This window comes from Salvelinus alpinus, chromosome 10 (genome assembly GCF_045679555.1).
Source record: "Salvelinus alpinus chromosome 10, SLU_Salpinus.1, whole genome shotgun sequence".
Classification (NCBI taxonomy): domain Eukaryota; kingdom Metazoa; phylum Chordata; class Actinopteri; order Salmoniformes; family Salmonidae; genus Salvelinus; species Salvelinus alpinus.
This window is the reverse complement of record NC_092095.1, coordinates 26,572,263-26,595,151: the sequence shown is the minus strand read 5'-3', so window position 1 is coordinate 26,595,151 and position 22,889 is coordinate 26,572,263. Positions and strand designations below refer to the sequence as shown.

General features: G+C 45.8%; 2 protein-coding genes across 2 annotated transcripts in view; one reads left to right on the top strand and one right to left on the bottom strand.

Annotated features, from left to right (window-relative positions):
- The window catches only part of sspo (SCO-spondin), a 76,738-nt gene that overhangs the window by 31,747 nt on the left and 22,102 nt on the right, over positions 1 to 22,889 (top strand). The window contains exons 50-83 of the mRNA XM_071331073.1: positions 687 to 828; positions 1,027 to 1,197; positions 1,438 to 1,680; positions 2,017 to 2,172; positions 2,418 to 2,576; positions 2,841 to 3,005; positions 5,117 to 5,308; positions 5,742 to 5,861; positions 6,115 to 6,244; positions 6,525 to 6,650; positions 6,862 to 7,187; positions 7,340 to 7,510; positions 8,292 to 8,544; positions 8,649 to 8,695; positions 8,865 to 9,035; positions 9,447 to 9,581; positions 10,217 to 10,353; positions 10,525 to 10,619; positions 10,798 to 10,847; positions 11,036 to 11,206; positions 11,641 to 11,811; positions 13,849 to 13,928; positions 14,148 to 14,317; positions 14,538 to 14,584; positions 14,715 to 14,915; positions 15,219 to 15,389; positions 15,644 to 15,841; positions 16,351 to 16,450; positions 16,546 to 16,766; positions 16,997 to 17,155; positions 20,282 to 20,448; positions 20,842 to 20,981; positions 22,308 to 22,528; positions 22,622 to 22,657. Of these exons, the coding sequence (XP_071187174.1) occupies positions 687 to 828; positions 1,027 to 1,197; positions 1,438 to 1,680; positions 2,017 to 2,172; positions 2,418 to 2,576; positions 2,841 to 3,005; positions 5,117 to 5,308; positions 5,742 to 5,861; positions 6,115 to 6,244; positions 6,525 to 6,650; positions 6,862 to 7,187; positions 7,340 to 7,510; positions 8,292 to 8,544; positions 8,649 to 8,695; positions 8,865 to 9,035; positions 9,447 to 9,581; positions 10,217 to 10,353; positions 10,525 to 10,619; positions 10,798 to 10,847; positions 11,036 to 11,206; positions 11,641 to 11,811; positions 13,849 to 13,928; positions 14,148 to 14,317; positions 14,538 to 14,584; positions 14,715 to 14,915; positions 15,219 to 15,389; positions 15,644 to 15,841; positions 16,351 to 16,450; positions 16,546 to 16,766; positions 16,997 to 17,155; positions 20,282 to 20,448; positions 20,842 to 20,981; positions 22,308 to 22,528; positions 22,622 to 22,657 (5,242 nt within the window). The remainder of the gene's footprint in view (positions 1 to 686; positions 829 to 1,026; positions 1,198 to 1,437; positions 1,681 to 2,016; positions 2,173 to 2,417; positions 2,577 to 2,840; positions 3,006 to 5,116; positions 5,309 to 5,741; positions 5,862 to 6,114; positions 6,245 to 6,524; positions 6,651 to 6,861; positions 7,188 to 7,339; positions 7,511 to 8,291; positions 8,545 to 8,648; positions 8,696 to 8,864; positions 9,036 to 9,446; positions 9,582 to 10,216; positions 10,354 to 10,524; positions 10,620 to 10,797; positions 10,848 to 11,035; positions 11,207 to 11,640; positions 11,812 to 13,848; positions 13,929 to 14,147; positions 14,318 to 14,537; positions 14,585 to 14,714; positions 14,916 to 15,218; positions 15,390 to 15,643; positions 15,842 to 16,350; positions 16,451 to 16,545; positions 16,767 to 16,996; positions 17,156 to 20,281; positions 20,449 to 20,841; positions 20,982 to 22,307; positions 22,529 to 22,621; positions 22,658 to 22,889) is intronic.
- LOC139531814 (E3 ubiquitin-protein ligase TRIM35-like) lies at positions 11,887 to 14,073 on the bottom strand. The gene has a single exon (XM_071328676.1). The coding sequence runs from the start codon at positions 13,449 to 13,451 to the stop codon at positions 12,039 to 12,041; it is 1,413 nt and encodes a 470-aa protein (XP_071184777.1). The 5' UTR covers positions 13,452 to 14,073; the 3' UTR covers positions 11,887 to 12,038.

Genomic DNA, 22,889 nt, shown 5'->3' with positions numbered 1-22,889 from the left:
CGGGTTAGGGTAAGGGTAAGAGTACGGGTTAGGGTAAGGGTAAGAGTACGGGTTAGGGTAAGGGTAAGAGTACGGGTTAGGGTAAGGGTAATAGTACGGGTTAGGGTAAGGGTAAGAGTACGGGTTAGGGTAAGGGTAAGAGTACGGGTTAGGGTAGGGGTAAGAGTACGGGTTAGGGTAAGGGTAAGAGTACGGGTTAGGGTAAGGGTAAGAGTACGGGTTAGGGTAAGGGTAAGAGTACGGGTTAGGGTAAGGGTAAGAGTACGGGTTAGGGTAAGGGTAAGAGTACGGGTTAGGGTAAGGGTAAGAGTACGGGTTAGGGTAAGGGTAAGAGTACGGGTTAGGGTAAGGGTAAGAGTACGGGTTAGGGTAAGGGTAAGAGTACGGGTTAGGGTTAGGGTTAGGTTTAGAGGTTTGGGAAAATAAGAATTTGAATGGGACTGAATTGTGTGTCCCCACAAGGTTAGCTGTACAAGACTGTGTGTGTGTGTGTTTGATGACAATAACACGTTTTTATTTATTTGCCTTTATTTAACCAGTTATGTCATTGAGAACACATTCTCTTTTACAATAATGACCTGAAAGTCAGGAGAGAAATCCAAGGTGAAGCTTGTATAATTTACTTTAACCAACTGGTTTAAAAGCACAACCTTTTGTCCAACCTCTTCTCCTTGTCTGTATACAAGGTGTTTGAGGTGCGGATGGTGGGCAGGACCCCGGTGACGCGTTGGCTTGGGAGGCTGGTCCGAGCTCGCTACCTCCGCATCCTCCCAGTAGAGTTCCGACACACCTTCTATCTCCGTGCAGAGATCCTAGGCTGCAAAGGGGGTAAGAGCACTGATATCCGTCGGCAGAAAAGTGGAACAAGTATTTTGAGTGCTTTAAAACTTGTTCTCCCGTTTGTGCCTGTTGAGCTCAAACTAGATGCTCTATCCATGATAGAGTACATCGCACTTATCACACATGCATATTATTTTCTCCATCGCCATCTGTCAGTCTAACGTAAGAATTCACCCTATATGACAGAGGAGTTGGTGACCCCTAGCAGCGCCACGACTCCCCGTGGTGTTGATGTGGTGACAGTGAAGCGCTGCTACCTGGGCCAGTTTGCCTGCCACAGTGGGGAGTGTGTTCCTGTGTCTGTACTGTGTGACGGCCGACTGGACTGCGAAGACCACTCTGACGAGATCAACTGTGGTGAGTAGGGGGTCACCCATGTGTTTCGAATACGGAACCATGCAATATACACGTTTTGATGAGAGGATGACATTCTATTTTCCAATGTAAACAGAGCATTAAACATTGCAACACTGGCACTCATATCTGTACTATTGCAATCTTTCAAGAACTGATTACATCACCACTTCAATTTCTCAAGTATATCTGGAACTGATATGAAGTCAAATGCACGAATGAACCACTCTCTCTACACTTCAGGCACAGTGCCCACCAGGGGTCAACCCGGGCTACACACCAAGGAGCCCCAGGATGGCCGCCCTGGAATTGCCACCACGGGTACCCCGGGTCTCAGTCCTGACAGCTCTGGGGGAACAGGGAAACCAGGGGTTCATGGATTCACCACCCCCAGGCCAGGGCAGTGGACATCCAGATCCACAGGGCACCCAGGGGTTGGGCCCAGCACCCTCCACCCCGGAATACCTGGACTGCAGTCTACAACAGGTGAGATTCTTAAAGAAAACTGTTACGAGTGGCCTGTCTTTTATCTTGTTTTCGAAGAGTGTGTGGTGTGTGTGTGTGTGTGTGCGTGCGTGCGTGCGTGCGTGCGTGGGTGCGTGCGTGCGTGCGTGCACACTATATGTAATGTGGTCCTTGATATGATCCCTGACATGGCTGATCTGCTATTTGAACCAGTGTTCTCAGTTGACCCATAAAAGCCCAGGTATTTATGAGGCCGGAGCACAGCTTCTTCAGTCCTGAGGAAGGAGACGTCACTGTACGACGCTAACTAGCCATCTCGCTTCATGTTAAAGTGCTTGTTGGTTTGTTTATCCCCAGCTCTCTGGGTTACCACGACCGCCCATGACGGGGGCCTACCCAGAGTCCTGTGCGTGGAGGGCCAGTTCTCCTGCAGGCTGTTTGGCTGTGTGGATGCCGCGGTGGTGTGTGATGGTCACCAGGACTGTCTGGATGGCTCTGACGAAGACCACTGTGGTACAGTACATGTCACCAGAGTCTGATTCAATTTCTCCCCCTTCTCCTCTCTTCCTCCTCCTCCTCATCACCATCATCATCTTCTTCTTCTTCTTCATCATCATATTTGACTGACAGATTACATGAGTTGACTTGAAAATGTCACAGTTTCAACTATTACCATTACCTTGCCTATAGTGACAGACATGCTGTAGGAGGGTGTTGTATCACCTATTGCTTGCTGTAATATTCCTGCTCTTCCTCAGGTACTACACCAAGGCCAACAGTAATGACACGGCGCCCCCTAGTGCCCAGCCCATGCTCCCCCAAGCAGTTCTCCTGTGGCAGCGGGGAGTGTGTGCACCTTGACAAGAGGTGTGACCTGCACAGGGACTGTGCTGATAGATCAGACGAGCGAGACTGTGGTACGGCAAGCCGGGAGGGTCAAAACTGGGGGGCTGATTTACATTTCAGTATGATTTACAGTAGATTGCATTGCATACACTACAATGTAAAGTACATGGAGTCCTTACAAAAAAACTGGTGCATTGCATCCATATAGAGCAAAGTAATGTTATCTGTCCTTGTCTGTGACAATGTCATTGTCCAGGATCATTGTCCAGTAATGGTCATTAATGAACCATTAAACATGATTATTGATGGTGTCTATCTGTCTGTCTGTTCCATAGTGAACTGTATCATGTCAGCGTGGACGGGCTGGAGCCAGTGCAGTGTGACATGTGGCCTGGGTTCCCTGTTCCGCCAGAGGGAGGTGCTGAGAGAGGCGCTGGCCGGGGGAACGTGTGGGGGCGCCCAGTTTGACAGCCGAGCCTGCTTCCCTAAGGCGTGTCTCGGTGAGGGGACTCCCCGAGATCTGACCCTCTTTAAACTGTATTCGTCTGTGCCTTCTTCTCTTTTAACTGTTTTCGTCTGTGCCTTGCTCTCTTTTGACTGTTTTCGTCTGTGTCTTCTTCTCTTTTGACTGTTTTCGTCTGTGTCTTCTTCTCTTTTGACTGTTTTCGTCTGTGCCTTGCTCTATTTTGACTGTTTTCGTCTGTGCCTTGCTCTATTTTGACTGTTTTCGTCTGTGCCTTGCTCTATTTTGACTGTTTTCGTCTGTGCCTTGCTCTCTTTTGACTGTTTTCGTCTGTGCCTTGCTCTCTTTTGACTGTTTTCGTCTGTGCCTTGCTCTATTTTGACTGTTTTCGTCTGTGCCTTGCTCTATTTTGACTGTTTTCGTCTGTGCCTTGCTCTCTTTTGACTGTTTTCGTCTGTGCCTTGCTCTCTTTTGACTGTTTTCGTCTGTGTCTTCTTCTCTTTTGACTGTTTTCGTCTGTGCCTTGCTCTATTTTGACTGTTTTCGTCTGTGCCTTGCTCTATTTTGACTGTTTTCGTCTGTGCCTTCCTCTATTTTGACTGTTTTCGTCTGTGTCTTCTTCTCTTTTGACTGTTTTCGTCTGTGCCTTGCTCTATTTTGACTGTTTTCGTCTGTGTCTTCTTCTCTTTTGACTGTTTTCGTCTGTGCCTTGCTCTCTTTTGACTGTTTTCGTCTGTCTTCTTCTCTTTTGACTGTTTTCGTCTGTGCCTTGCTCTATTTTGACTGTTTTCGTCTGTGCCTTGCTCTATTTTGACTGTTTTCATCTGTGCCTTCCTCTATTTTGACTGTTTTCGTCTGTGCCTTGCTCTCTTTTGACTGTTTTCGTCTGTGTCTTCTTCTCTTTTGACTGTTTTCGTCTGTGTCTTCTTCTCTTTTGACTGTTTTCGTCTGTGCCTTGCTCTCTTTTGACTGTTTTCGTCTGTGTCTTCTTCTCTTTTGACTGTTTTCGTCTGTGTCTTCTTCTCTTTTGACTGTTTTCGTCTGTGCCTTGCTCTATTTTGACTGTTTTCGTCTGTGCCTTGCTCTATTTTGACTGTTTTCGTCTGTGCCTTGCTCTCTTTTGACTGTTTTCGTCTGTGCCTTGCTCTCTTTTGACTGTTTTCGTCTGTGCCTTGCTCTATTTTGACTGTTTTCGTCTGTGCCTTGCTCTATTTTGACTGTTTTCGTCTGTGCCTTGCTCTCTTTTGACTGTTTTCGTCTGTGCCTTGATCTCTTTTGACTGTTTTCGTCTGTGCCTTGCTCTCTTTTGACTGTTTTCGTCTGTGTCTTCTTCTCTTTTGACTGTTTTCGTCTGTGCCTTGCTCTATTTTGACTGTTTTCGTCTGTGCCTTGCTCTATTTTGACTGTTTTCGTCTGTGCCTTCCTCTATTTTGACTGTTTTCGTCTGTGTCTTCTTCTCTTTTGACTGTTTTCGTCTGTGCCTTGCTCTATTTTGACTGTTTTCGTCTGTGTCTTCTTCTCTTTTGACTGTTTTCGTCTGTGCCTTGCTCTCTTTTGACTGTTTTCGTCTGTCTTCTTCTCTTTTGACTGTTTTCGTCTGTGCCTTGCTCTATTTTGACTGTTTTCGTCTGTGCCTTCCTCTATTTTGACTGTTTTTGTCTGTGTCTTCTTCTCTTTTGACTGTTTTCGTCTGTGCCTTGCTCTATTTTGACTGTTTTCGTCTGTGCCTTGCTCTATTTTGACTGTTTTCATCTGTGCCTTCCTCTATTTTGACTGTTTTCGTCTGTGCCTTGCTCTATTTTGACTGTTTTCGTCTGTGCCTTCCTCTATTTTGACTGTTTTCGTCTGTGCCTTGCTCTATTTTGACTGTTTTCGTCTGTGCCTTCCTCTATTTTGACTGTTTTTGTCTGTGCCTTCCTCTATTTTGACTGCCTCTTCTCAAGATTTGTGTCAGTTGTTGTTTTCTTTCTTTCTTTCTCTCTCTTCTTGTCTCCCTACTCATTATTTCCCTGTCTCTCGTCTCTCTATCAGTTGCACTCTCCTTTGGTTTACACTAATGTACTCTACCAAGCCCTGCTCATTCAAAGTTCCTCTGCTTCCTCCTCTCCCACCTCCCCCATCCCTGCATCTCTCGTCTCTCTCTCCCAGTGGACGGTCAGTGGTCAGAGTGGACGGGCTGGTCCCCGTGTGACACCCAGTGCGGGGGAGGGCTGAGGGGGAGGAACCGGACCTGCTCCAATCCTCCCCCTAAGAACAGGGGGCGTGACTGTGAGGGGATGAGACTGCAGACCCAGAGCTGTAACAGCCAGCCCTGCGGCCCCAACACAGACTCACAGACAGGTGAGCTGCAAATAAATAGGTTATCTTTTCGACTCTCCCCATAGGAGAACCCTTTTTGGTTCCAGATAGAACTCTTTTGGGTTCCATGTACTGTAGAACACTCTGTGGGAAGGGTTCTACATGGAACCCAAAAGGGTTCGACCTGGAACCAAAAGGGATCTACATGGAACCAAAAAGGGTTATTCAAAAGGTTATCCTATAGGGACAGCCAAAGAACCCTTATTGGTTCTAGATAGCACCTTTTTTTCTAAGAGTGTACAGGTGATCATGTTGTCTTATGGTTTGATCATGTTGTCTTGGACGATGGTATGTTTGTAACATGGTATATAAAAAAATATTAATTATGTGGCACACACAATTTAATGGGCAATATCCCATTAAATTGTTACTGATAATAGTCAAGCTCTAATAATGTAAATTGCTTGCTGTCTAGGCTGTACTAAAGGCATGGTGGTGGTAAGAGAGGCTGACTGCCAGTCTGGTAGAGTGGAGCCATGTCCCCCCACCTGTTCACACCTACACTACCCCAACTGCACCTCCCAGTGTGTCACAGGTATTAAGTGGTGTGTGTGTGTGTGTGTGTGTGTGTGTGTGTGTGTGTGTGTGTGTGTGTGTGTGTGTGTGTGTGTGTGTGTGTGTGTGTGTGTGTGTGTGTGTGTGTGTGTGTGTGTGTGTGTGTGTGTGTGTGTGTGTGTGTGTGTGTGTGTGTGTGTGTGTGTGTGTGTGTGTGTGTGTGTGAGCACGAGTGTGCACGCATTCCTGTGTGTGTCTGTCTGTAGTTAACTCTCTTCTGTCTCGCTACCCAGGTTGTCGTTGTCCGGCTGGTTTGTTCCTACAGGATGGCCGCTGTGTGAACGCCAGTCAGTGTGGGTGCCACTGGGAGGGACTGCCACTGCAGCCTGGACAAGAGGTCAGCAAGGACAACTGCAGCACATGGTGAGAGGCACACACACACACACACACACACACACACACACACACACACACACACACACACACACACACACACACACACACACACACACACACACACACACACACACACACACACACACACACACACACACACACACACACACACACACACACACCAAGCCTGCCTACAACCCACATCATTTCTAAGCTTACAGTCAATAGTTGTGTTTTGTCATATTGTCATTTCATGCCATGTCATGTTGCTACATGTTCTCCCTCTTCTTCTCTCCCTCTCTACCAGTGTGTGTGAAGATGGACGTGTCTCCTGTGACAACTCCAGCTGTGTGGCCAGCTGTGATTGGTCAGCCTGGTCCTCTTGGACATCATGTGACAGCTCCTGTGGGGTTGGATTACAGCAGCGCTATAGGTGGGTTCACCTCACCAGCATCCCACCAACAGTGACACATATAAACCATTGTGTGGCTCATCATGTGTCTCTGATGGCTTTCTGTCCCCTGTCCCCTTTCATCTGTCATCTGTCTCCTGTCCCCTATCCCCTGCCCCCTATGCTCTATCCTCTTTTCCCTGTCCTCTGTCCTCTATCCCCTGTCCCCCTGTCCCTCTGTCCCCTCCCCCAGGTCCCCTGTGAGCCCAGCAGGAGTGGCGAGAGTCGAGCCCTGTCCTGGGGACTCCTCAGACGCTCGTCAGTGCTTCACCCCCTGTCCCCCTGGTAAGGATGAGGCGGTGTGGGGGAAGTGGACGGCCTGGTCAGAGTGCAGCAAGACCTGTTTCCACCACGTGGACGAGGTGGGGTTGAGGAGGAGGTTCCGCACCTGTAACATACCCACCAACACACACAGCTACACACGCACCAACACACCCAGCTACACCCACACCAACACACACGCCGACTGTGAGGGGGACCCAGAGGATCAGGAGCCCTGTAACACTGTGCACTGCCCAGGTACATCCTCTATACACACACCTTATGTTCTGTCCTTCATCCACCATGTTGCTTTCACCCATTCTGTAGTCGCAGATCTGTGTAGACGAAAGGAAGGATGGAACTTTACATTATTGAGATACACCCCCCTCCTGTCTCCCCCTCCTCCCCAGTGAATGGCGGCTGGTCGGAGTGGTCCCCATGGTCCCTGTGCTCGTCAGAGTGTGACTCGGGGGCTCAGACCAGAGAGCGCTTCTGCAGTTCTCCTCCTCCACAGCACGGGGGCAGCACCTGCCCAGGGCCTCACATCCAGACCCGAGACTGCAACTCCCACCCCTGTTCAGGTAACGAACTGGAATCATACACACATTCTGGAATCATACACACATTCTGGAATCATACACACATTCTGGAATCAAACACCCACTCTGGAATCATACACACATTCTGGAATCATACACACATTCTGGAATCATACACACATTCTGGAATCATACACACATTCTGGAATCATACACCCACTCTGGAATCATACACACATTCTGGAATCATACACACATTCTGGAATCATACACACATTCTGGAATCAAACACCCACTCTGGAATCATACACACATTCTGGAATCATACACACATTCTGGAATCATACACACATTCTGGAATCATACACACATTCTGGAATCAAACACCCACTCTGGAATCATACACACATTCTGGAATCATACACACATTCTGGAATCAAACACCCACTCTGGAATCATACACACATTCTGGAATCATACACACATTCTGGAATCAAACACCCACTCTGGAATCATACACACATTCTGGAATCATACACACATTCTGGAATCAAACACCCACTCTGGAATCATACACACATTCTGGAATCATACACACATTCTGAAATCATACACACATTCTGAAATCATACACACATTCTGGAATTCATCATAACAAGGCTTTTACTACTAGTGCACCTAGTTCTACCTGGTCAGGTTAACAGTAACATGTATTCACGCCAAGGTTACTACATATTATCTGTGGGACTTAAAGTGGTCAAATCATTTGACAGATTAAATCGCATCGCATTGGTGTGTGTCCCACTATCTGTGTGGCATGTAGGAGTGTGTCCAGAGGGCATGGCCTACATGAGCAAGGAGCAGTGTCAGGCTCACGGTGGTGCGTGCCCACGGGTGTGTATGGACATGACAACACAGGTGGAGTGTGCCACGGAGTGTTACGACGGATGCTACTGTGCCCTGGGACTCTACCTACTCAACAGCACTTGTGTGCCCCTCACCCAGTGCCCATGCTACCACCATGGAGAGATGTACCCAGGAGGAGCTAGTGTGAAACTGGACGACTGCAACAACTGGTACTCCCATCGAAGAATATAAACATAATGTTATTGAAAAAGAAAGAAATTTGAAAAAGTATAGTATATGACTCTGTCTATGCATCCTTTCCTTTTGTCCTTAGCACCTGCCATAATGGAGAGATGGTGTGTGGAACAGCGCCCTGCGCTGGTGAGTGTGCTCCAGTGCAGCCTACTCATGTCATATTATTGATGATGAATTTGATCAAATATGCAAATATGTTCACTCAGTATTCCTCAGTGTGGCCCTGGACGGCAGCACCCCAAACAATCAAGAGAGACTGTCAACCTCTCTCTCTCTCTGTGTCTCTCTTTCTCAGTGGACTGTGGCTGGAGCAGCTGGACCCAGTGGAGCGCCTGCAGCAGGACGTGTGACGTGGGCGTGAGGAGGCGGTACCGCTCGGGGACCAATCCACCGGCTGCGTTCGGGGGGCGTGTCTGCAGGGGCGACAGGGTGGGGATGGACACCTGCAGTCTGGAGCCCTGTCAAGGTAGGGGAGGTGACAGGAGGTGTCTCTTGGTCATTACAATATAAATCCCACATGAGTAGGAATGACAAACAGTAGATCTAAATCCCACATGGGTTATGACGGTGATGGTGCAACAGAACGAATTCAGAGAGATCATGTGAACATTGCATATTTGGCCACCGGTCCAGATACCTATACTTTTGCTGGAAATGTCTCACCCACAATGTCTACATCAATGTGTATGTGTGTGTGTGTGTGTGTGTGTGTGTGTGTGTGTGTGTGTGTGTGTGTGTGTGTGTGTGTGTGTGTGTGTGTGTGTGTGTGTGTGTGTGTGTGTGTGTGTGTGTGTGTGTGTGTGTGTGTGTGTGTGTGCGTGTGCGTGTGGGTGCATGTGTGTGTGCATGTGTGTGTGCGTGCGTGCGCCTATGCCAGGTGTGAAGGAGCCATGGAGTGTATGGTCAGAGTGTTCGGTGACGTGTGGAGGGGGGTACAGGAACAGGACACGGGGACCCCAAAGAACCCATGGTACTGCCCAGCAGTTCTCTGCCTGTAACCTGCAGCCCTGTGGTGAGTACAGACAGAGAGAGAGAGAGAAGGCTCTGATCTCCCACTCAGACTTACAGTATGACCATGTCTTGTGAGCTTTGAGGATGTTATATTTTGATATTCATGTATTCCTTTCTCGCTGACACCGAGTGCAGTATCTCTCTCTGAAGCAGACCAGGCCACCTTGAATACCCTTATTGATTCAAGATCATAGATAGGCATACCGAAAAGACCTACAGACACACTACCAAGCTCCAGAAGCCACTATGCTGTATATATCTATGCAGCTATGCAATGGTCTTTCACACTTGATCTGTGGCGACATGTAGCCTAGTGGTTAGAGCGTTGAAGCGAAAGGTCGCTGGTTTGAATACCCGAGCCGACATGATGAAAAATCTGTTGACGTGCCCTTAAGCAAGGCACTTAACACTAATGCGCCATGGACGCCGTACTATTATGGCTGACCCTGCAAAACATCCCATTTCACTGCACCTATCCAGTGTATGTGACAATACATAATATTTTTTATGAAGACTGAATTTGGTGGCCATTTTTTTGCTGAGCTTCTTTCTTGATGTTCCTATGAGTTTTGGCTGCACCTCAAGTTGCATGAATCGATTGATTGATGCGTTGTCGTCTCATCCGCCCTGTGTTAGGTGATGGGACGGGCTGTCCTGGGGGACAGGTGTGGACGGTGTGTGTGGAGGGGCCGGTCACCTGCTCTGACATCAGTATGGATTATGAGAAGAATTGTACACCGGGCTGTCAGTGTCCACACGGCACTGTCCTGCAGGTCTGTCTGTCTATACTCTCACACACTCACACACACACACACACACACACACACACATGCAAACTGGACTTGAACATGGATCTTCTGCGTGCCAAAAAACGTTGTTAACCCACTGAGCTAAAGCCTGGGCAATAGCTCAAGAAGCAAACTGACCGTTCTCTGTTTCCTTAGGATGGCAAGTGTGTGTGGGTGTCTCAGTGTCGCTGTGATGTGGATGGGGAGCAGTATGAACCTGGTGATGTCGTACCCAGGGACTGCAACAACTGGTATTGGGAGTTGTAATACACCTATACAGTACTATACAGTAGTATACAGTACTATACAGTAGTATACAATAGTATAGCATCACATAGTATGTACGTGATATTATTAAATTAAATTAAACCTGAATAGAGCTTGCGGAAACAAATAGTCCTCTGACTCTTTCTCTCCTCTCCCTCACAGCACATGTGATTCTGGGAGGCTGGTAAACTGCACTCAACTCAACTGTAATGGTGAGTGGGGCATTGGCTTACTAAAAAGTAGAGAGAAGTAGGAGAAAACCACAAGGGGGAAATTGGTTTTGATACAGAAATGGGTATGTCTCGCAATTTGCTTTATATTTGGTTATTGTTGCGGTCCATAGCTTGAACCAAAACCTAACAATAACCCCCCCCCCCCCCCCCCCCCCCCACACTCACAGTGGACGGTCAGTGGTCTTCCTGGACCCCCTGGGGTCAGTGTTCAGTGAGGTGTGGACCAGGTCTCCAGTCCCGCTATAGGTTCTGTTCTAGTCCCCGGCGGTCTGGGAATGGTCTGCCCTGTATCGGACCTGACCACCAAGACCAGCTGTGTATGACTGCTCCCTGTGATCGTGAGTAATGCCTTGATGGAGGGATCTTTGTATATCTTTATTTGGATAGTCCGGATTTTTCATCTGTAAATGCTTTACAGATGGTCATACGATCAACAAACCATCTGTTGATAAGCAACTGCTTGCTAAGGTTACAGTTAGGGTTAGTTTTAGAATAAGGGTTAGGGTTAAGTTTAGGGTTAGGATAAGGGTTAATGGGAGGGTTAGAGCTGTCTACAGATAGACTATCCAAATAAAGTGTTACCCTGAATAATTGACACACTGTATCATTTGAGGTGCTGGCTTTTACATTTTTTATGGATTATCTATGAGGATTCAGCACACAACCATTTTTGCAGTAGAATAATCATTTGATTGAGCATTAGTCCTGTACTGTACTCACCCCTTTTTTTTACTACTTTGGTTTAGCCTGTGTTGTGCCATGGTCTTTACAGGTAATGGTGGCTGGGGGGAGTGGAGCAACTGGACAGACTGCACCAAGTCATGTGGTGGGGGTGTTCAGAGCAGACGCCGGGATTGTGATAGCCCCAGTCCAGAGGGAGAGGGGGATTACTGTGAGGGGCTTGGCACAGAAGTAATCTCCTGCAACACTGACCACTGTCCAGGTACGCAATCAGAATGTGTGTGTGTGTGTGTGCGTGTGTACGTGCGTGCTAATTGCTAAAAAAAATATAAAAAAATTGGTAAAACAGATTTTTTTATTAAACATGTGATCTTTATGACAGAATGTTATAATTAGGTGAAATAAATACACTACCCAAAAGGCACTCTATATTGTGGAATGACACGTCATTTTGCTGTTCCACTGTTACAGACAGAGGTGGTATCAGCTCTAACTATGCTGTTCCACTACAACAGAGACTTTCTCTGGTAAAATCCTCAGATGCTTACTACAAAAGCAGGGAAAAAGTATCTTGGTGAAAGTGTGTGTAAACGTGTGTAGGTGGGTGTTATTAACAGGGTCAGAGAATGACAGCTTTCCTCTTTCCCAGTCCAGCTGCACTCTGATCCTCTGGGGTCTCAGTCTATTTGAGAGAGGGACGCTTTGATTCGATGAGGAGCGAGCTTTAAATACTCCTTTGTTATTATCTACACGCCAGTGTCCTCTCGTTGAGGAAGTGGCCCCCTTCCACTCTGTGACCACACCAACAGACCATAACATACTGTCCCCAACCTCAACGTCCCACCTGTGTGTCCCTGAGTTAAAGCCTTCAGAACCCAGAACCGATCGGTACTTATCAAATCTCTCTGGGTTGTCAGGAAGCTGTGGTGTCTCCGTACTATGTCTCAAACTAATCAGGTTGCTAGACAGGATGAGATGGGGGTGAACAGTGTTGGGGTCGAGAATAACAGGAGTGAACTGAACAATCTCCTGCATCTTCTCCCAGACTCTGAACTTCAGGTTGCCCAGGTATTTGGCCACGTCTATCAGAGCTCCTGAAACCCTCTCTGGATCCGTTGGTGTGCACTCCAGGGCTCTTTCCTTTATAGCCTGGTAACTCTGTATAAACACGATATCTTCCCCTCTCAGTTCCACCTCTATGTCTCTGATTGTGTCTGAAAGGGATGATATCTCCCTGCTCATCTCTTCAATTTTCCTCTTCATCAGCCGACTCTTCCTCTCCTCTTCCTCCTTCAGTGCAGCAATCCTGACTACCCGTTCATCTCTTAAGAACAGGTGAAGCGCTTTAAATTCCTCCATAATCTGTTTTTCTGTGTGCTGGGCCTGGCTTCTGATGTGTTGTTCTGTTTTATCGCAAGTTAGTTTCACTGCATCAAAGACCTTCAGCTTCTCCTGTAAGACCTTCAGCACAGACTTGAGTTCCTTCTTGTAGTCCTGTGCAGCCTCATCCACGGGACAGAACTTATGGTTTGCGTGTTTTCTAGAAGTCTGACACACCACACATGCAGGCTGTTTATCCTCTAGACAGAAGAGCTTGAGTTTCTCACCGTGCAGACTGCAGACCACCTCAGACCCTGCTGAAGCGCCACCCTCCTCTTTCTGACTTCTCTCCTGTAAGAAGGCTTCACACAGGTTCCTCAGAGCCAGGTTACGGTGAGCTGCTCCTGAGCTAAATCTTTTCCTGCATACGGGACATTCATTCACTTCTCTTTGTCTCCAATATTCCTGTAGGCATTCATTACAGTAGCTGTGGCTACATGACAGGATAACAGGATCCTTGAAAATGTCACAGCACACAGGACAGCAGAGATCCTCCTCTGGGAGAGACAATTTAGCAGCCATTTTCTCTCACACACAATAGCCTTTGACCAGATATGTTAACTTTCACTTTCTTAGAATGAAGAGTGAAGTCAACAGCTGCACGTAGAAAGTGTCCCCTACCATACACTCTTCTGTTATCCTCTTCAGACTTTCCATTTATAACACGTATGTTATTCAACAGCACTGAGTTTCTTTTCCACACCAAATGAGGGATCCAGGGAGAACTGCTGCTGTTGTTCTGTATTTCCTCATTCAGGACAGTTTCGTTTCTGGATTCTTCTTTGGGGTTCTTTGGTGGTTGGCAATCCAGCTAATATACAGTACCGCCATCTAGTGGACTGGAATGTGGAGAAAAAGAGAAAGAGACTGTGTTTGTGTATGTGTATGTTTATATGACTGACACTGTGTCTGTTTTCAGTTGCGCCTTGCTCTCAAGTCCCTGGCACAGTGTTCAGTAGCTGTGGCCCCTCGTGTCCTCGCTCCTGTGATGACCTGTCTGTGAGTGTCACAAATTGTTTCTATTTTCCATATACATTATCTAAACACACAGCTTCTGGCTCTGTCAGTAAGACGTGTAGGTATTTGGCTGACTCCTTTGTCAACTTTGCACGAGGATGAGTATGATGATGGTGATGGTGGTCATGGTGGTGGTGATGCTAATGATGGTAGCCTACCCCCCCCCCCATATCCCTCTATACCCCCTGCCACACTGTGCAGCACTGTGACTGGCTCTGTGAGGCGGGGTGTTACTGCACGGAGGGCAAGGTGCTGTCTTCCGACGGGACGTCCTGTGTGGAGAGAGAGGAGTGCCCCTGTCTGGACCTCAACACTGGCTTGAGGTTGTACCCTGGAGAGAGCACCACTGCCCCCGACAGCTGCAACAACTGGTGAGAGAGAGAGAGGAGAGGAGGGGGAAAGATGGGGAGGAGGGGAGAGAGAAGAGAGGTGGAGAAGCTTTGTCACGTTGTCTTTTGACATGTGCATATTAAAACTTCAATGGTGCGACATAGATTGCGGTAGGCTTAAAGTAGTGGTGGTGTGGGTGCGTGTTTGCTGGCTTGAGGTTGTGCGTGTGTTAGGTTGTTATTGGTATCATTTGTGTTTCAGTACCTGCGAGGGAGGGAGGCTCAACTGTACCAGTGACCCCTGTCCAGGTAAGTAATAGGTGCAGTCTGAATACCCAATTTCCAATCACATTCAATACAGTATATCAACAAAAGCATATGAACTCACATGTATGTCTGGTCCATCCTGATTCCCCCCCCCCCCTCCCCTGGTGGACAGTGTCAGGTGGGTGGTGTGAGTGGTCTGGCTGGATCTCCTGCTCTAAGACGTGTGGGGCAGAGTGGGTGTCCAGATATCGCAGCTGTGGCTGTCCAGAGCCCAAGGCGGGAGGAGCCCCCTGCCAGGGGGAACAGGAAGTACACGGTGGGGTGGGGGCACAGATCCAGAGACAACCCTGCCCTGTGGTCACCTTCTGCCCAGGTAACAACATAGTAATCACTTTAAAGGGTTTGTGACTTACAGGAAGACAACATTATAGTATGTGGTTAGTGTAATTACATGGATTCTGCCTTCTTTACCTCCTCCTGTCTCACCTTTTCTCTCTTTCTCCCACCTTTCCTTTCTGTTCCTCTCCCTCTCTCATCCCACTTGTCGATTCCGGCCTCTCCCCCTCTTTTGTTTCTTTATTTCCACCCCCTCTCTTTCCATCTCTCCCCCTCTCTCTCCCACTCTCTCCTTGTCTCTCTTCCACTCTCTCCCCCTCTCCCTCTCTCTCTCCATCAGTCCATGGTTCGTGGAGCCTGTGGTCGGGCTGGTCAGAGTGTGATGGCTGTGAGGGGGTGTCTGTGAGGACCAGGGAGTGTAACAGTCCTCCTGCCAGGTTCGGGGGTCTGCCCTGCCACGGGGAGAGCCGGCAGAGCCGCGGCTGCCAAGACAACGTCACCATCTGCTCAGGTTAGCTGATGACATCATGGGTGACATTTTGACTGTGCCAAAGTGCGGACATGTTACAAAAATGTAATTTCAAATACTTGTCATGACACATGTTTCAAAATGACTTGGGGATATTATGATTGGATTGAATTTCACACAAATCTTGCAGTAGTAAGTAATATGGTTACTTTAGTTCTTTATGTTGTTAGTCTCTGTTTACTCCCAGTTGTTGAGTTGTGACCTCGTATTTTTCCCATGATGCTCCTCTCTCTCAGAATGTGGCGGCGTGCAGGTGGACTGGCCATGTGGGAAGCCCTGTCCACGCTCCTGCTCTGATCTCCATGGCGACACAGAGTGTCTGGACACGGCGGAGTGCAGTATGTCCTGTGGTTGCCAGGATGATCTTGTGCTACAGGACGGCCAGTGTGTGGAGAGGGAGGAATGTCGCTGCAAATACCACAACAGCACTACTGGTGAGACCAGTGGAGAACACTTACCTAGACAACATGCTTTTAACACAACTTAATTGGTAATTACTGTCCTACTACTCATGTTGTTTGTTTCAACTCCTGATGCTATGCTAAGCTGCAGCGAGGTCAGCAAACATCTCTCTCTCTCTCGCTCTCTCTCTCTCTCTCTCTCTCTCTCTCTCTCTCTCTCTCTCTCTCTCTCTCTCTCTCTCTCTCTCTCAATTCAATTCAATTGACTTTATTGACATGGCAAGTTATTATTACTTACATTGTCAAAGTATACATATCGAAAAATTTAAATAAAATATATATGTATATATATACACAAAATATATATATATTTATATATAAATAAATGGTGGGATTAACAGCAATAATAATAGTAGTAGTGGACATGGGATTACCATTAATAACAGCTACAACAACAATATTAATCAGAACAACAATACATTAAAGCAACGCACAATTAAAGCTCTCTCTCTCTCTCTCTCTCTCTCTCTCTCTCCATCCAGGTGGGCTAGACTCTAGTAACACCTCGTGGGCGTGGCCTGGTAGGTCAGATTGGCAGTTCGCAAATCCAGGAGAGACCATCATCGCTGACTGTAAAAACTGGTACAGTACACAACATGTTTCCCTACCGGTAGCATAGCACATATTGACAATACCGTTTTTGTAATGCAGTCTTCTTTCTCTTCCCTATACCGCAGCACCTGTGAGGCGGGTGTTCTCCACTGCCAATCAGTCCCTGGTTGCCATGTCGATGGCGGCTGGAGCCAATGGGGAGGCTGGTCAGAGTGCTCGGCCCCCTGCGGGGGTGGAGTCAAGCTCCGCATGCGTCAGTGTGATAACCCCGCCCCTCAGAGCGGGGGGAGGGGCTGTGCAGGCATGTCTGAACAGCAGAGAGAGTGCAACAACCACACCTGTACAGGTACACGCTGGGGCAGACTTGGTGGAAGCATAACTTGACATATCATCGTAGACTTCACCCACACAATGTTGAATGCTGATGATGTATGCACTACCTTTGAACAGATTGTATTACATACAACCCCCCAAGACATATTTCTGGACATACAGTAATGTACTTGATACTACCTTACTCCCTCCAAAACACCATGGTACCTGATGTCCCATCTCTGGTGTTGTGCCCCCATCCAGACTCTGGCCGCTGGCCGACCTGGTCCCCCTGGTCCTCCTGGTCTGTGTGCTCAGTGAGCTGTGGAGGAGGGGAACAGTCTCGTACCCGTCTCTGCAGCTTCCCGCCCTGCTCTGGTATGAGGAGGCAGAGCAAGACGTGTAACACCCAGGTCTGTCTCGGTGAGTACATGTGGATGTTACATGTGTTCCTGTGTTGTTCAGTTGGTAAGAGTGTGGTCGTGTGGTGCTAGTAACGCCAGGGTTGGGGGTTCGATTCCCGATAAATAGCAGACAGTGAGATAAAGTACAGTTCAAATTCCCTTGCTGCAGCTACCACTGGCACCCAGTGTAAGAATCCGTATCCCTTCAAAGTCCATGTACCTGTAGTAGATAGCTGAGTGTTTTATGCGATAAGGTGCACAGTAGCACAGCCAATTAGATAGCACTGTGTCATTTAGACACACCCCTGATGACTACCCACTGTAGGACTGCAGGGCCTTGCATGGTGTCAAGGTGTTTTGGGATCTACATTTTGTTTGCGTGATACTTCCTGCTTGCGTTCATTCATCCACTACCCAGAGCCAATGGAAGTCAATGGGTGTGCCTGAAATGGCACCCTATTCCCTACGTTTATAGTGTACCACATTTGACCTGGGCCCATAGGACTCTGGCCAAAAGTAGTGCTCTATATACGGAATAGGATGCCATTCTAGATGCAGTCAATCACTAATATGACCAGCACGAGGGGCCAGAGTGAAGGTTAGTAGTAACACCAGGAAATGCAGCGTTGAAGTGAAGTGCATCTTAAAGTGAAATAGCTCAGCGGAGGTGGATTAGTCTTCATTTTTCACTCTGGCTTCCCCTTCCGTCTCCTCGTTGAGGCTATTTTGGGTTCTGTGTGTGATTAGTATGAGTGATAGTCCTCTGAGAATGCAGCCTCTCGTTCCAGCTCGGACTGAGTAAGAGTCAGTCTGTTGAATGGAAAAAGATTTACTGCCGGACCAATAGAACAATTATCTCCACATTTACAGTAGTAGTGGTGGAAGTAGTAGTAGTATACCTAATAGAAGTAACTATGGCCAAGGTGGAAGTAGTAGTAGTATACCTAATAGAAGTAACTATGGCCAAGGTGGAAGTAGTAGTGGTATACCTAATAGAAGTAACTATGGCCAAGGTGGAAGTAGTAGTAGTATACCTAATAGAAGTAACTATGGCCAAGGTGGAAGTAGTAGTAGTATACCTAATAGAAGTAACTATGGCCAAGGTGGAAGTAGTAGTAGTATACCTAATAGAAGTAACTATGGCCAAGGTGGAAGTAGTAGTGATATTACTAATAGTAGTCACTATAGTCAAGGTGGAAGTAGTAGTGATATTACTAATAGTAGTCACTATAGTCAAGGTGGAAGTAGTAGTGATATTACTAATAGTAGTCACTATAGTCAAGGTGGAAGTAGTAGTGATATTACTAATAGTAGTCACTATAGTCAAGGTGGAAGTAGTAGTGATATTACTAATAGTAGTCACTATGGCCAAGGTGGAAGTAGTAGTGATATTACTAATAGTAGTCACTATAGTCAAGGTGGAAGTAGTAGTGATATTACTAATAGTAGTCACTATGGCCAAGGTGGAAGTAGTAGTGATATTACTAATAGTAGTCACTATAGTCAAGGTGGAAGTAGTAGTGATATTACTAATAGTAGTCACTATGGCCAAGGTGGAAGTAGTAGTGATATTACTAATAGTAGTCACTATAGCCAAGGTGGAAGTAGTAGTGATATTACTAATAGTAGTCACTATAGTCAAGGTGGAAGTAGTAGTGATATTACTAATAGTAGTCACTATAGTCAAGGTGGAAGTAGTAGTGATATTACTAATAGTAGTCACTATAGTCAAGGTGGAAGTAGTAGTGATATTACTAATAGTAGTCACTATAGTCAAGGTGGAAGTAGTAGTGATATTACTAATAGTAGTCACTATAGTCAAGGTGGAAGTAGTAGTGATATTACTAATAGTAGTCACTATAGCCAAGGTGGAAGTAGTAGTGATATTACTAATAGTAGTCACTATAGTCAAGGTGGAAGTAGTAGTGATATTACTAATAGTAGTCACTATAGCCAAGGTGGAAGTAGTAGTGATATTACTAATAGTAGTCACTATAGTCAAGGTGGAAGTAGTAGTGATATTACGAATAGTAGTCACTATAGTCAAGGTGGAAGTAGTAGTGATATTACTAATAGTAGTCACTATAGTCAAGGTGGAAGTAGTAGTGATATTACTAATAGTAGTCACTATAGTCAAGGTGGAAGTAGTAGTGATATTACTAATAGTAGTCACTATAGTCAAGGTGGAAGTAGTAGTGATATTACTAATAGTAGTCACTATAGTCAAGGTGGAAGTAGTAGTGATATTACTAATAGTAGACACTATAGTCAAGGTGGAAGTAGTAGTAGTATTACTAATAGTAGTCACTATAGCCAAGGTGGAAGTAGTAGTGATATTACTAATAGTAGTCACTATAGTCAAGGTGGAAGTAGTAGTGATATTACTAATAGTAGTCACTATAGCCAAGGTGGAAGTAGTAGTGCTATTACTAATAGTAGTCACTATAGTCAAGGTGGAAGTAGTAGTGATATTACTAATAGTAGTCACTATAGTCAAGGTGGAAGTAGTAGTGATATTACTAATAGTAGTCACTATGGCCAAGGTGGAAGTAGTAGTGATATTACTAATAGTAGTCACTATAGTCAAGGTGGAAGTAGTAGTGATATTACTAATAGTAGTCACTATGGCCAAGGTGGAAGTAGTAGTGATATTACTAATAGTAGTCACTATAGTCAAGGTGGAAGTAGTAGTGATATTACTAATAGTAGTCACTATAGTCAAGGTGGAAGTAGTAGTGATATTACTAATAGTAGTCACTATAGTCAAGGTGGAAGTAGTAGTGATATTACTAATAGTAGTCACTATAGCCAAGGTGGAAGTAGTAGTGATATTACTAATAGTAGTCACTATAGTCAAGGTGGAAGTAGTAGTGATATTACTAATAGTAGTCACTATGGCCAAGGTGGAAGTAGTAGTAGTATTACTAATAGTAGTCACTATAGTCAAGGTGGAAGTAGAGCTACTAGACAGAAGTAGTTGTTGTAGTACAAGTAGTATCTGTAGTAGTGATTCATTCTGTATTTTAGAAATCTCCTTTTTATACTATATGCAAGTATTTGACAATGAAACTCACACTCTATGCACACAATTTGATAACTGCTCTCCTGTCTGCCCATCTCACCCAAACCCCTGCCTTGGTACCAGAGGTGGGTTGCCCTCCGGGTCGTCTGTACAGGGAGTGTGAGCGGGGCGAGGGATGCCCCTTCAGTTGTGCCCAGGTCAGCGGGCGAGAGGGCTGCTACTCTGAGGGCTGCGAGGAGGGGTGCCACTGCCCCCTGCAGACCTTCCAGCACAACAGAGCCTGTGTACAGGTCAGTTACAGTGGTTATTTAATGTGTATTTCAGATTAATGAAAGGATACTTATTCAGAATTTCAGATAAATAAATGATTATTTCAAGCGTATTTCGAATGAATGAAAACTTTATATTAGTGTATTTTAGATAAGTAAAAGGTTATAACAAGTGTATTCCTCATGAATAAACAGTTACTTCATACGTATTCCACATGAATAAACAGTTCATTTATATGTATTCCACATTAATAAACAGTTCATTCATATGTATTCCACATGAATAAACAGTTCATTTATATGTATTCCACATGAATAAACAGTTACTTCATATGTATTCCACTTGAATAAACAGTTACTTAATGTGTATTGAATAAGGGAGCTAGTAAACCAAGCACTGTGTTTCGTGTTTAGGAGTGCCCCTGCCTGGTGGACAAGGAGCTCCTGACCTCACTACAGAATGTGTCTGTGACCCCAGTGTTGGCCCACCATAATCTAACCCAGGGGGATGAGTTCCAGTCTGGGGAAACGTTCATACAAGACTGCAGTGTCTGGTGTGTGAGAGAGATACACCACATCACACAAATAAGCACAAATGTTCTCTAAAAGCTATTTATTGAATTTAGAGTGCACTCTTACTCCCACATGAGGTGTTATAAATGTGTAGTTTACAATATAGCTTGAATCATTGTGGCACACAATGGGGCTGAGAGCTATACTGTGTAACACTGAAACTAAATCTTTGGTATCAACCTCCAATGGGACTGAGAGGTACACTGTGTAACATAGAATGTAAATCTGTTATAATATGTGGTATCAACCACAACCACAGATTGTGGTACACAATCTGTACTCTTATTTCTCTCTCCTTACCTGACTAAGACCAGGACCCGGTGGAAATGTTGTCACATCTGCTCACTAATCAAGCACACGTCTGTGAGCGGTTATCCTTTCTGTATATATACTGTATGTATATACAATATACAGTGCCTTTGGAAAGTATTCACACCCCTTGACTTATTCAACATTTTTGTTGTGGTACAGCCTGAATTCAAAATTGATTCAATGTATGTTTTTTTCACCCATCTACACACAATACTCCATAATGATAAAGTTAAAACATGTTTTTAGAATGTTTTCAAATTTACTGAAAATGAAATACAGAAATATCTCATTTATATAAGTATTCACACCCCTGAGTCAATACATGTTAGAATCAACTTTTGGCAGTGATTACAGCTGTGAGTCTTTCTGGGTAAGGCTCTACGCGCTTTCCACACCTGGATTGTACAATATTTGCACTTCTTTTTAAAATTCTTCAAGCTCTTTGAAGTTGGTTGTTGATCATTGCTAGATAACCATTTTCTAGTCTTGCCATAGATTTGAAGTCAAAACTGTAACCAGACCACTCAGGAACATTCAATGTCATCTTTGTGGTTGAATCTGAGTTTGAAATTCACTGCTCGACTGAGGAACCTTACAGATGAGGTAGTCATTCAAAAATCATGCTGAACACTATTATTGCACACAGAGTAACTCCATGCAACTTATTATGTGACTTGTTAAGCACATTTTTACTCCTGAACTTATTTAGGCTTGCCATAACAAAGGGTTGAATACTTATTGACTCAAGACATTTCAGTTTTTCATTTTTTATTAATTTGTAAAAGATTCTAAAAACATAGTTCTACTTTGACATTATGGGGTATTGAGTGTAGGCCAGTGACACACAATCTCAATTTAATCCAGTTTAAATTCAGACTGTAACACAACAAAATGTGGAAAAGGTCAACGGGTGTATATATAAATATATTTAGCTACAGGCCTAGTTGAACTATTCACAGCCTAACTTATTTTCTGACCCTCCTGTCTGCCTGTAGCGGGTGTCAACATGGTTTGTGGAACTGTTCCTTGGAACCGTGTCCCGTAGACGGGGGTCTGTCCCCCTGGGGCCCTTGGAGCCCCTGCTCCCTGTCCTGTGGGGGCCTGGGCCTGAAAACCCGCAACCGAGCCTGCAGCCACCCGGCACCGGCATACGGGGGCAGAGACTGCCTGGGGCCCCGGCAAGAGAGCACCTACTGCCAGGCTACGGACTGCCCAGGTACTGAACTGTACTCTCCAGGAATGTAATAGCATCAGGCACGCAATATACTAAAATATGACGTTACCTATTATGTTTTGTAATCCTTTACAGTAATCATCGGCCCCACAGAAGAGCCCTCTCTACCAGGTAACACTCCACACACCACAGGGCTTCCTTACCCTAGAGACCTCTGTCTGTCTCACTATTGAGGCTCCCCATTCTCTCTCTCTCTCTCTCTCTCTCTCTCTCTCTCTCTCTCTCTCACACACACTTCTTACTTCTCCACTGTAAATGTTCTATCTACAGTATGAACTGTTGTGTTCTATGAACTTGTTAATTGTACAATAAAGACTTGTTGAGGCTCAATTGATCTCCCTCC

Excerpts from the sequence above, each read along its gene's own strand:
- LOC139531814 (XM_071328676.1), bottom strand. The coding sequence starts at position 13,451 with ATGGCTGCTAAATTGTCTCTCCCAGAGGAGGATCTCTGCTGTCCTGTG.